Genomic DNA, 13,069 nt, shown 5'->3' with positions numbered 1-13,069 from the left:
AATTGTTAGTCCTTCTAAATAACACATTAGATGATGAGGATCGAACTGTAATTACAGAACTCCATCACCAATTCATCCTTAGTAGTGATTTCAATGTACGAATAGTATTCTGGGGTTCTGCCACTGGCTGCCCCAGGGCCAAAAGGTTAAGAGTCAAATGTTGTAGGGAGCTACATGTCTTGTGAACATGAGGAAGAGTATTTAATGGTACTTTAAAGACTGGTAAGAGGTCTTTCTTTACCAGGGATCTGTTGATATGCCCTCCAGGTGTTGTGGGTATCCTTGTTGGTGGCAATTTGTTTTGTGCAATACGAATTCAACTAGCAGATTAAGCCATTAAATTGGATGCTCACCCACACAGCCAAATAACTGCATTTGAACACTGTGGAAAGTGTCCTGAAACTGCTGCAGCATCCATTCCACAGTCTTCAGGTCGAACACAAAGGCAAACCCTTACTTGGGCAAATGAGGATTGTCCCTACGCAATCAGTATGAGACATATGTATCTGCAAAGTTTCAAATGTGGATTAATTGTAGAAAACCACACAGCCTTTTGAGTTATGAGGAAAAATGCATGCCACACTATTAAAGAGAGTGGTTTTAAGTGCCAGAGAATAAACTGTAGCTGGTTATATCAATTATTTAACCATGCCACATCTTTTCACTAAAAATGCTAGATAAAGCCCTCATCAATTGATCATGAATAGGAGATAATTCAATGAAGAAAAGGCTTCTTTCTTACTGCTCCACTGAGAGGACCTTCTAGTGTGCAGTGTATATGATACACCGATTTCAATAGGTAATGTGTAAGTGCTTAACCAGTTGTATTTCCATGACTACGTATTTGAGCTTTCTGTTTGCCATCCCAACAATTACAAATAAATAGTTTTTACATAAAGAGTGACATAGTGAATGGAAAGAAAGTGGGGGAAAGTAAGTATGACTGCAGCTGACACTATCTTTACTTTTTGTGCATTTTACACATTTAACCACATTTGTCTTTATAGCAACTGTAAAATCTGTGAAAAAACAGATGCATTATAACCAGTAACTAGACTTTTAAGATAAGACATACCTTATGTCTACTCTGAATTTCACAACACCTTCAACTTCTGTGTTGTTGTAGTTGTGATCTTCAGTCCTGAGACTGGTTTGATGCAGCTCTCCATGCTACTCTATCCTGTGCAAGCTTCTTCATCTGCCAGTACCTACTGCAACCTACATCCTTCTGAATCTGCTTAGTGTATTCATCTCTTGGTCTCCCTCTACGATTTTTACCCTCCACGCTGCCCTCCAATACTAAATTGGTGATTCCTTGATGCCTCAGAACATGTCCTACCAACCGATCCCTTCTTCTGGTCAAGTTGTGCCACAAACTTCTCTTCTCCCCAATCCTATTCAATACTTCCTCATTAGTTATGTGATCTACCCATCTAATCTTTAGCATTCTTCTGTAGCACCACATTTCGAAAGCTTCTATTGTCTTCTTGTCCAAACTATTTATCGTCCATGTTTCACTTCCATACATGGCTACACTCCATACAAATACTTTCAGAAATGACTTCCTGACACTTAAATCTATACTCGATGTTAACAAATTTCTCTTCTTCAGAAACGCTTTCCTTGCCATTGCCAGTCTACATTTTATATCCTCTCTACTTCGACCTTCATCAGTTATTTTACTCCCCAAATAGCAAAACTCCTTTACTACTTTAAGTGTCTCATTTCCTAATCTAATTCCCTCAGCATCACCCGACTTAATTCGACTACATTCCATTATCCTCGTTTTACTTTTGTTGATGTTCATCTTATATCCTCCTTTCAAGACACTGTCCATTCCATTCAACTGCTCTTCCAAGTCCTTTGCTGTCTCTGACAGAATTACAATGTCATCGGCGAACCTCAAAATTTTTATTTCTTCTCCATGGATTTTAATACCTACTCCAAATTTTTCTTTCGTTTCCTTTACTGCTTGCTCAATATAAAGATTGAACAACATCGGGGAGAGGCTACAACCCTGTCTTACTCCCTTCCCAACCACTGCTACCCTTTCATGTCCCTCGACTCTTATAACTGCCATCTGGTTTCTGTACAAATTGTAAATAGCCTTTCGCTCCCTGTATTTTACCCCTGCCGCCTTTAGAATTTGAAAGAGAGTATTCCAGTCAACATTGTCAAAAGCTTTCTCTAAGTCTACAAATGCTAGACACATAGGCTTGCCTTTCCTTAATCTTTCTTCTAAGATAAGTCGTAAGGTCAGTATTGCCTCACGTGTTCCATTGTTTCTACGGAATCCAAACTGATCTTCCCCGAGGTTGGCTTCTACTAGTTTTTCCATTCGTCTGTAAAGAATTCGTGTTAGTATTTTGCAGCTGTGACTTATTAAACTAATAGTTCGGTAATTTTCACATCTGTCAACACCTGCTTTCGTTGGGATTGGAATTATTATATTCTTCTTGAAGTCTGACGGTATTTCGCCTGTTTCATACATCTTGCTCACCAGATGGTAGAGTTTTGTCAGGACTGGCTCTCCCAGGGCCGTTAGTAGTTCCAATGGAATGTTGTCTACTCCGGGGGCCTTGTTTCGACTCAGGTCTTTCAGTGCTCTGTCAAACTCTTCACGCAGTATCATATCTCCCATTTCATCTTCATCTACATCCTCTTCCATTCCCATAATATTGTCCTCAAGTACATCGCCCTTGTATAGACCCTCTATATACTCCTTCCACCTTTCTGCTTTCCCTTCTTTGCTTAGAACTGGGTTTCCATCTGAGCTCTTGATATACATGCAAGTGGTTCTCCTTTCTCCAAAGGTCTCTTTAATTTTCCTGTAGGCAGTATCTATCTTACCCCTAGTGAGATAAGCCTCTACATCCTTACATTTGTCCTCTAGCCATCCCTGCTTAGCCATTTTGCACTTTCTGTCGATCTCATTTTTGAGACGTTTGTATGCCTTTTTGCCTGCTTCATTTACTGAATTTTTATATTTTCTCCTTTCATCAATTAAATTCAATATTTCTTCTGTTACCCAAGGATTTCTAGTAGCCCTCGTCTTTTTACCTACTTGATCCTCTGCTACCTTCACTATTTTGTCCCTCAAAGCTACCCCATTCTTCTTCTACCGTATTTCTTTCCCCTATTCTTGTCAATCGTTCCCTAATGCTCTCCCTGAAGCTGTCTACAATCTCTGGTTCTTTCAGTTTATCCGGGTCCCAACTCCTTAAATTCCCACCTTTTTGCAGTTTCTTCAGTTTTAATCTACAGGTCATAACCAATAGATTGTGGTCAAGAGTCCACATCTGCCCCTGTAAATGTCTTACAATTTAAAACCTGGTTCCTAAATCTCTGTCTTACCATTATATAATCTATCTGATACCTTTTAGTATCTCCAGGGTTCTTCCATGTATACAACCTTCTTTCATGATTCTTAAACCAAGTGTTAGCTATGATTATGTTGTGCTCTGTGCAAAATTATACCAGGCGGCTTCCTCTTTCATTTCTTAGCCCCAATCCATATTCACCTACTACGTTTCCTTCTCTCCCTTTTCCTACACTCTAATTCCAGTCACCCATGACTATTAAATTTTCGTCTCCCTTCACTATCTGAATAATTTCTTTTATTTCATCATACATTTCTTCAATTTCTTCGTCATCTGCAGTGCTAGTTGGCATATAAACTTGTACTACTGTAGTAGGGTGGGCTTCGTATCTATCTTGGCCACAATAATGCGTTCAATATGCTGTTTGTAGTAGTTTACCCGCTTACCTATTTTGCTATTCATTATTAAACCTACTCCTGCTTTACCCCTATTTGATTTTGTGTTTATAACCCTGTAGTCACCTGACCAGAAGTCTTGTTCCCCCTGCCACCGAACTTCACTAATTCCCACTACATCTAACTTTAACCTATCCATTTCCCTTTTTAAATTTTCTAACCTACCTGCCTGATTAAGGGATCTGACATTCCACGCTCCGATCCGTAGAATGCCAGTTTTCTTTCTCCTGATAACGACATCCTCTTGAGTAGTCCCCGCCCGGAGATCCGAATGGGGGACTATTTTACCTCCGGAATATTTTACCCAAGAGGACGCCATCATCATTTAATCATACAGTAAAGCTGCATGTCCTCGGGAAAAATTATGGCTGTAGTTTCCCCTTACTTTCAGCCGTTCGCAGTACCAGCACAGCAAGGCCGTTTTGGTTATTGTTACAAGGCCAGATCAGTCAATCATCCAGACTGTTGCCCTTGCAACTACTGAAAAGGCTGCTGCCCCTCTTCAGGAACCGCACGTTTGTCTGGCCTCTCAACAGATACCCCTCCGTTGTGGTTGCATCTACGGTACGGCTATCTGTATCGCTGAGGCACGCAAGCCTCCCCACCAACGGCAAGGTCCATGGTTCATGAGGGGTTTCAACTTCTATAAGGGTGTAATGTTGTGCCATGTTATAGTCAACATTGATATGAAAGAGCAATGAGGAGAATGTCAGTTGCCTGATTTTGGTGCATAACTATTCACCATTTCTTCATGTACAATTTTCTATCATGGTATCGCCCACGTTCATCTTTTTTCTTCACTCTAGGCACCATTTTTTGGCCTTCCATTTAACCTTCTACCTGGTACTTGGCACTTCCCCTTTACAATATTCTTCTTGCCCCCCCCTCCCCCCCCCCCCCCCCCCCCAAATCTCTTTGGAGTAATGAGCATTTTGATGCCAAATTTGTTCCTATTTACTTCATTTTTAATCTTGCCTTTTGTAGTATTACTTTTCTGATGAATTTATATCTTCACAATATCTAGAAGTCAATCTGTACCTTCCTACGAAATGAGTAGCAACTGTCATGCATCACTGAGTCTACATTAACCTCTTTTGCAAGACTGTCCTCTCACCTGTAATTGTATAGGGTTGCCACAAGTTTCCCCAAGTGAAATTCCCTGATTTTTCCCCGAGTTCCACACAAGTTTTAGCATTTTTCCCTGGCAAATTTTGAGATCTCAAGGGTAAGTTAAGATGTAAGTTGACAACCCATCTTTGCAGCCATGGTACAAGAAACAATAGTGCAAACAAGGAAATATCTTTAAAAACATACCTTGCAAGCAGGTGGCACTTCCTGATGTGAGCAAAAATATTAAGTTCTAACATCAACATCTTTTGTAATGAAACTTCCTGGCAGATTAAAACTGTGTGCCCGACCGAGACTCGAACTCGGGACCTTTGCCTTTCGCGGGCATGTGCTCTATCATCTGAGCTACCGAAGCACGACTCACGCCCGGTACTCACAGCTTTACTCCTGCCCGTATCTCGTCTCCTACCTTCCAAACTTTACAGAAGCTCTCCTGCGAACCTTGCAGAACTAGCACTCCTGAAAGAAAGGATACTGCGGAGACATGGCTTAGCCACAGCCTTGGTCGGGCACACAGTTTTAATCTCCCAGGAAGTTTCATATCAGCGCACTCTCTGCTGCAGAGTGAAAATCTCATTCTGGAAACATCCCCCAGGCTGTGGCTAAGCCATGTCTCCGCAGTATCCTTTCTTTCAGGAGTGCTAGTTCTGCAAGGTTCGCAGGAGAGCTTCTGTAAAGTTTGGAAGGTAGGAGACGAGATACTGGCAGAAGTAAAGCTGTGAGTACCGGGCGTGAGTCATGCTTCGGTAGCTCAGATGGTAGAGCACTTGCCCGCGAAAGGCAAAGGTCCCGAGTTCGAGTCTCGGTCGGGCACACAGTTTTAATCTGCCAGGAAGTTTCATATCAGTGCACACTCCACTGCAGAGTGAAAATATCATTCTGGATCTTTTGCAATGGACTATTATTATATGGAAACAGCAAACCAAATGGTATGTGTCTTTCAGTAAGACCACTGATGTTATTTTGTTTCAATAAAACACAACACATTTGGTGACAAAAATACGCATTTCCTTGGAGCTGCAAGACAGTTAAAATACCTTCAATGATTTCAGAAAAAAGTAGGCCTCTTGAAAGGTGTATAAGGCAGGGAACAATTGTGTAAACCAACACTGTGGGTGACCACCAATAAAATATTGGTTTTATTATGTTCATTACTGTCGGTCATTACCCAGTGTGTTGCATCTATTATTTTACAGGTATTGTACGATTTTCATTTCGAGAAATATAAGAGTACATAGCATACAAACCGCCAGTGACTCACAATTTTCTTCTTCTTATTATCCATACAGTCTAACATATAAACTACTTTTGAAGTGCCAGAATGTACTAGAATCAATAAAATGTCTATAAAACCGCACACTGTACAAAGTGTGAGACATTTGCAATTCCTGAAATCCATCGGTCATGGCCTCTGGCCTGCTGAGGAGCACCACAGTCCTGGGTCCATGGACAAACCATGAAAATCTACTGCATTACGCCACACACAAACAGACCCAGCCTGCAGGAAGAGCAATGAGACTAGATCCAATGGGCAGGGCCTGCACATTAGTGGGAACCAAATGGCTTCAGATCAGCAAGCGCGATCCGTTACAGATACCCACAGAAATGGCCAGTGGTTTTGGCCTGTTGCGGAAATCCACTCATGTGGCCACAGACAGCATGTTGATGGAATGAGACCACAGTGATCAATCCATGCAACAGATAACTTGTTCAAATACTCTGAGACTCAATAATAATGAGAATAGGCAGCAACTGACTATAACGATGATTGCTGAGCCACAGACAGACACTTTGAAAAGACTATCTCACTCTCATAACTAAATTTTCAGCCATAGCTTTCGTCAGAAAATGAGAGCGCACACACACACACAATCACTCAGACATAGCTCATGCACACGACTGCCGCCTACAGTCTCCTAGAATCAGATCCAAACAAATCACTCCTCACACCTCCCTGCCTCACACTGGCAGCTGCTAGGCTAGTGGCAAGAAATGGTGATGGCACGACTGCAAGCTGAGGGAAGTGACTGAAAGGGGAGAAGCAGTAAGAATGAGGGAGTACGGAAGCAATGCATGTACTCAGCTGCACCCAGCCAGCAAAGATGCCTGATACCTCAGTAAACAAACCATTTCATCTACTGAGACAAAAATGAAATTTTTTCAGTGTTCCCCCCCCGCCCCCCCCCTATTTCCGTGATTTCCCCAACGTGTTTGAAATTCCCTGATTTCCAGAACGTGTGGCAATCCTGCTGTTATTCATAGATGCTATGGGCATGTGCTTTGTTCAGTAAACTATTAGCACCAACCCCGACTAGTAAATGGCCTTCTTTGCAATGAAGTAATTATTGCTTTCTTTTCTTCCTCACTTGTCTCTCCATTAAATGTCTTGAAATATATTTGTATGAATTGTCATTGCTTGACAAACAGCACACCAGTGTCCCTCAGCAATTGATATCAATAAAAGTGGAGCCCAATTGAAAGCAACCTGACCGATTACATCACAAATGTATTTAATGAGAATATTGTGAATATCCTGAGCCAAAATTATTTTGCCTCACTGTTAAAAAATCATATATAGGAATTCTTTCATGGCACTGTAGGTTTAGAAACACTTTATTTGTGAAGTATGACAAGAAAATCTTGGTTGTACAATGGGAATTATGTTGTATTTTTTCATCCAAACATAAATACACTGTTTAACAATAATTATGTTTTATTTTAATATGCTAAAATAGCTGTGCTGCTTACCACAGTTGGGGATAGACAAAAGGCGGTGGTCACTAGGCAGTGGTTCTGGAGTCATAACATCGAGCCCCGCACCCCATATCTTGCGACTTTCAAGGGCTTCAATCAAAGCTTCTTGGTCAATGACGCCTAAAATAACGTTAAAAATTTGTTGTTATTCAAAAATGAATGGGTTGGACTAAACTGATAACCAAGAACAGGGACACCAACAACAGAATAGTGCAAAATAAAAATAAAACTGCAATACTAAAATAAAGGAACTGGCTCAGATAACATGATAGAATTGTATGGAAATACATGTGTGCTTTTTTGGCTGGTACTTGTCTTGTGGAACATAGATTTCATTGCTTTACATTCTGGCATAATCAGTGGTAGTTCTAAACTTCCAGAATCACTACAAGTACTGCAAAGTGCTCCCTTTTGACAAAGCACATAGCATTAATTCTTCAGAAACTTTGATAAAAGTGGTAGAGTAATATCAAGGCAGCAATTAGGTTATTTATAATACAGGCATCACTGGTGGTACAGATGGAAGAAAATCATTGTTACTGGAAGTATATGAGATGAGCACTGTAAAATTTTATATTAATACTGAAACATACTAAAAATAATCAAATTAAACATACCTCCACGACTAACATTCACTAGAATTGCATTTGATTTCATTTTTCCTAATGCCTCTTTATCTATAAGATTTACAGTTTCACTGTTCAGAGAACAAGCCAAAAAGACAAAATCACTCTGTTTAAGTAGTTCATCAAGAGATACAAACTCTGCATTTAATGCTTCCCCTGTAAAGAAATGAAAAATGTTAGTGTCAAGTAACAAAGTATTTACAGTATGCTAAATTTTAAAATGAGTATAAGATTGCAGTCATGCTTCAGTGTCACTGTACAAAGAGCTGTTTCTAAACTACTTGTAAAATAATACTATGAGTTTCATATCCTTATACTTAGCTAAAGATTTCTGCATAGGCAGTACTGTTCATTCCACAGTCAGTATCTCTGAAATTAATAGTATGGATGAGATCCTTTTGGCTACTGTTTCAGCATGTAATTCCAAGATTGGTTTTCCCAACACCAAGCATAATGATGCTGATGCAACAAATGTGGAATTTATTTCCTCTAATGAAGGGGTGTTGCCAGTTTTTCAAGCAAATTCATTTAGTAGTCTACTTCATCCCAAAAACTGTTAATGGGGTTCAGGACAGTAAAGCAAATACACTTGACTTTCTACACTGTACAGTGGAGTGCATCTTCATTTGTGGATAAGAGCATTATCAACCTGATACAGAAAACCAGAAGCATTTGACTCTCTCTCTCTCTCTCTCTCTCTCTCTCTCTCTCTCTCACACACACACACACACACACACACACACACACACACACACCTGTACACTTACATTTTGACAGCTGGACGTACAGTCATACAGAGAGAGAGAGAGAGAGAGAGAGAGAGTGTGTGTGTGTGTGTGTGTGTGTGTGTGTGTGTATGTATGGGGGCGCGCTTGTACTCTAGCTTGTGAAAGAAAGTATTACTGTATTTTGTGTGTACGCCTGTCTACAACTCAAGCCTTCAGCTATTTGGTAACTGGGTTGTCTTTACTCCTAAACTATTTACATTCTGCCAGAACAGTCCTTGCTATATTGACACAAAAAAGGATTGACTCCAGATTTATCACTTGTAAGGGGGATGGTATTGTCCAAAATGTAACCACAAATGGTATTCCTATGCAGTGAATAATTTTGGAGGTGTTGTGCTTTCACTGTTTGTGTGTCAGCAGAATGCAAAGACAATACAATAATATAAGCACTCTGAAGTATGTGAACACTTCGGGGCCTTCATTTCAGCTTTACTGTGATCATTGCCTTATGCAAATTGTTTTCCCAGTGTGTTGATTTTCCCAGGACTTGTGTGGTTGTTTGTGGGAGGGGGAGAGGGGGGCAGGAATACAATTGCATAATTCCAACATTTCAATCCTGGATTTGCTATTCGTACTCAAGCTTAAAATGTTTACAATAGCAATACTCGATTAAAAAGTGTTGAATCTGTCTCAACACACTACTGAATTTATAAAAGTTAAGTCTCATTTAATTTATTTGTCTTTCAAACAGTTAATGAACATGAAGTTGTGGATAATGAATGTTGTCTTCTGTGGCTTACTCCTATTTTGCCATGAAACCATCCATCTGCAATTTGTTGCTTTTCACTGGTACGATCATTTTTCGCATTGATTAACTACACCCACAACAACCTCACTGGCAGCAGGGGGTAAATGCTGGCAATAAGTGGCTGTACTGTGTTCTTATCGGCACATATGAATATCAATGGCAGTTAACCAGCTTTTAACATCTGGTTGAATTTTGTGCGCAATGACCTGTTTGCATTTCACTGCTACTGATGTCTGCCCTTTTAAACTTTTTACTGAGGCTCACTGATCATGGTTGACACCTGGCTGAGAAAACAAGAATTTAATTTTGACTGATAATTGGCCTCTCTCTCTCTCTCTCTCTCTCCACCTCCTCCCTCTCCATCTTCCTCTTTCTTTTTTGTTGCTTGCCAGTTTTGATTGTGCTCATCACCCTACATGTTTAAAATTTACACGAATTATATATTTGGAACACAGGCAACTGTTTTAAAAATGTGTTGTTGTTTTTGGGACACTTATCTGATTAACATGTAAACTGACTTGGCTGTAGGACCATAGGGAGAGAGGAGGGGGGGGGGGGGGGGTGCCGAAATGATTCTCCACCAAGGACATAGGCACAACAGGGGACACAGAAACTAACTGAAAAAAATAATAAAGAAAAACTTCTTAAGAATTAACTGGGACAGGTACATGGGTTCTCCTACCTCTCGTTTCTTTGTCCTGCCTATGAGAAGAAGCCTTTCTCTCTGCCTGTGACTGTACATGTCTGTTGTCATTGCCATTTCTACAGTGTCATTTCTACATTGAGATTTTTGTCAAGTAGCAAATATAGAAATAACTACTGTTGAACAGACAGCTATCACTAACATGGTTTATGTAGAAACAATACATTTGGCTCTGGCAACTGTAGCTTATACAATTCGCTCAAGTCCAAAAATGAAGCACTTGTGGCTACTTTTCTGTGGTAGTGCTACAGGTCGATGAGTCAGTACTGAAGCGAGACTGTCTGAACTGGAGTGCATCTAAGTATTTGATAGAATAATCAGTTGGAGTATCAACAATGTAAGGAAAAGATAGATTGCTACTTACCGTAAAGAAGACATGTTAAGTTGCAGACAGACAGACAGACAGACAGACAGACAGACAGACACACACACACACACACACACACACACACACACACACAAAAGACTGGCATTTCTGACAGGCAGTTCGGACCAGCTGGAGATGGCGGTCATGTGTGCATGAAGATGAAGTGTGCTTATATATATAATAGAAAGAAACATTCCACATGGAAAAAATATATTAAAAAACAAAGATGCTGTGACTTACCAAACGAGAAAGTGCTGGTATATAGACACAATAGAAAACACACACACAAATGGCTCTGAGCACTATGGGACTTAACGGCTATGGTCATCAGTCCCCTAGAACTTAGAACTACTTAAACCTAAGTAACCTAAGGACAGCACACAACACCCAGTCATCACGAGGCAGAGAAAATCTCTGACCCCGCCGCAAACACTCACACAAATTTCAAGCTTTCTCAACCTAAGGTTGCTTCATCAGGAAAGAGGGAAGGAGAGGGAAAGACGAAAGGATGTGGGTTTTAAGGGAGAGGGTAAGGAGTCATTCCAATCCCGGGAGCGGAAAGACTTACCTTGGGGGGAAACACAATCTTCCTATCTTAAGTCCTTAGCTGTTGTACACTATGCAGGTTACAGGGATTATAGAATAAAACTGGCTACCAGACTCTAAAGGTTCTCGCAGTTCATTATGCACATAACATCTTGTCCGTCTCAGTGTCTTGTCTGTGATTACCGAATGAGAGACTGACACGCCTCAAGGGTGTATTTTAATTGGTGCAGCATTCACAGTAATTATTATACAGCATTAAGCCTAATTCAAAATTAGCTGCTTGTTGATGACTTTGCCATATTTTACTTCTCCTACAATCTTACTAGCATAACTCATCAGCTTCAGCTGAATATTAATCTTTTAATGTTGAGGCAGCCATGTTACATTGCAATCAAGCCAAGAAACTTGCAGATGGCCTGTAATGGCTGTAATGGTGTACAATTTCATAACCAACATGTAACAGAGATTACACATTTCAAAAGTAAATCATCATGCATCCTATAATTTCTGGTTACAGATTCAAGTCACAACACGTAAGTCTTAGAAAAGGAATAACCAAAGAAAAAAAGACAGCCAATGATGCTGCAATAGTAAGTAATTATGATGACACTGTTCCATTGCCTAACTCCGTCAAATCTACAAGCATCATTTTCTTTAGCTGTTTACACATAAATTTCCAGGTACTGTTATACATCTACGCAGCCAACCTTTCTGTGAACCACTTCATCTATTATTATTGATCTTTTGTTAAAAAAAAGAAGAAAAACAAAACCAGATGTTATCAGAAGTGTCTAATTCTTCTAGGAATCAACTGAATTCCAGCATCACATTTTCCTGACCAAAGTGATGAAGAAAAGCTTGCATTTCGTTACATTTTAAAACAGTACATGCTGAGATAGTCTCCCCACCCTGTTATAGCATTAGCCCCAAACCTCATAATTTAACTATCTTGACTAGATCTGCAACCAATTTCAACAGTTTTGTTAGTTAATGAATATATATATGGTTATAATAGAGGGAAACATTCCACGTAGGAAATATATATCTAAAAACAAAGATGATGTGACTTACCAAATGAAAGTGCTGGCAGGTCGACAGACACACAAACAAACACAAACATACACACAAAATTCAAGCTTTCGCAACAAACTGTTGCCTCATCAGGAAAGAGGGAAGGAGAGGGAAAGACGAAAGGATGTGGGTTTTAAGGGAGAGGGTAAGGAGTCATTCCAATCCCGGGAGCGGAAAGACTTACCTTAGGGGGAAAAAAGGACGGGTATACACTCGCACACACACACATATCCATCCACACATATACAGACACAAGCAGACATATTTAAAGACAAAGAGTTTGGGCAGAGATGTCAGTCGAGGCAGAAGTGCAGAGGCAAAGATGTTGTTGAATGACAGGTGAGGTATGAGTGGCGGCAACTTGAAATTAGCGGAGATTGAGGCCTGGTGGATAACGGGAAGAGAGGATATATTGAAGAGCAAGTTCCCATCTCCGGAGTTCGGATAGGTTGGTGTTAGTGGGAAGTATCCAGATAACCCGGACGGTGTAACACTGTGCCAAGATGTGCTGGCCGTGCACCAAGGCATGTTTAGCCACAGGGTGATCCTCATTACCAACAAAC

At 40.3% G+C, this 13,069-nt stretch overlaps 2 protein-coding genes across 3 annotated transcripts in view; one reads left to right on the top strand and one right to left on the bottom strand.

Moving 5' to 3' along the window:
* Nucleotides 1-13,069, bottom strand: part of LOC124588738 (glyoxylate reductase/hydroxypyruvate reductase-like) — a 93,846-nt gene that overhangs the window by 4,495 nt on the left and 76,282 nt on the right. Inside the window, exons 5-6 of the mRNA XM_047131492.1 lie at nucleotides 8,275-8,439; nucleotides 7,652-7,777 (exon numbers count right to left, since the gene is read on the bottom strand). Of these exons, the coding sequence (XP_046987448.1) occupies nucleotides 7,652-7,777; nucleotides 8,275-8,439 (291 nt within the window). The remainder of the gene's footprint in view (nucleotides 1-7,651; nucleotides 7,778-8,274; nucleotides 8,440-13,069) is intronic.
* LOC124588807 (ragulator complex protein LAMTOR3) overlaps nucleotides 1-13,069 on the top strand; it is a 107,680-nt gene that overhangs the window by 57,081 nt on the left and 37,530 nt on the right. The gene's annotated exons all lie outside the window — the stretch shown is intronic.

This window comes from Schistocerca americana, chromosome 2 (assembly GCF_021461395.2).
Source record: "Schistocerca americana isolate TAMUIC-IGC-003095 chromosome 2, iqSchAmer2.1, whole genome shotgun sequence".
In the NCBI taxonomy this organism is placed as follows: domain Eukaryota; kingdom Metazoa; phylum Arthropoda; class Insecta; order Orthoptera; family Acrididae; genus Schistocerca; species Schistocerca americana.
This window is presented reverse-complemented; position numbering and strand designations above follow the sequence as displayed.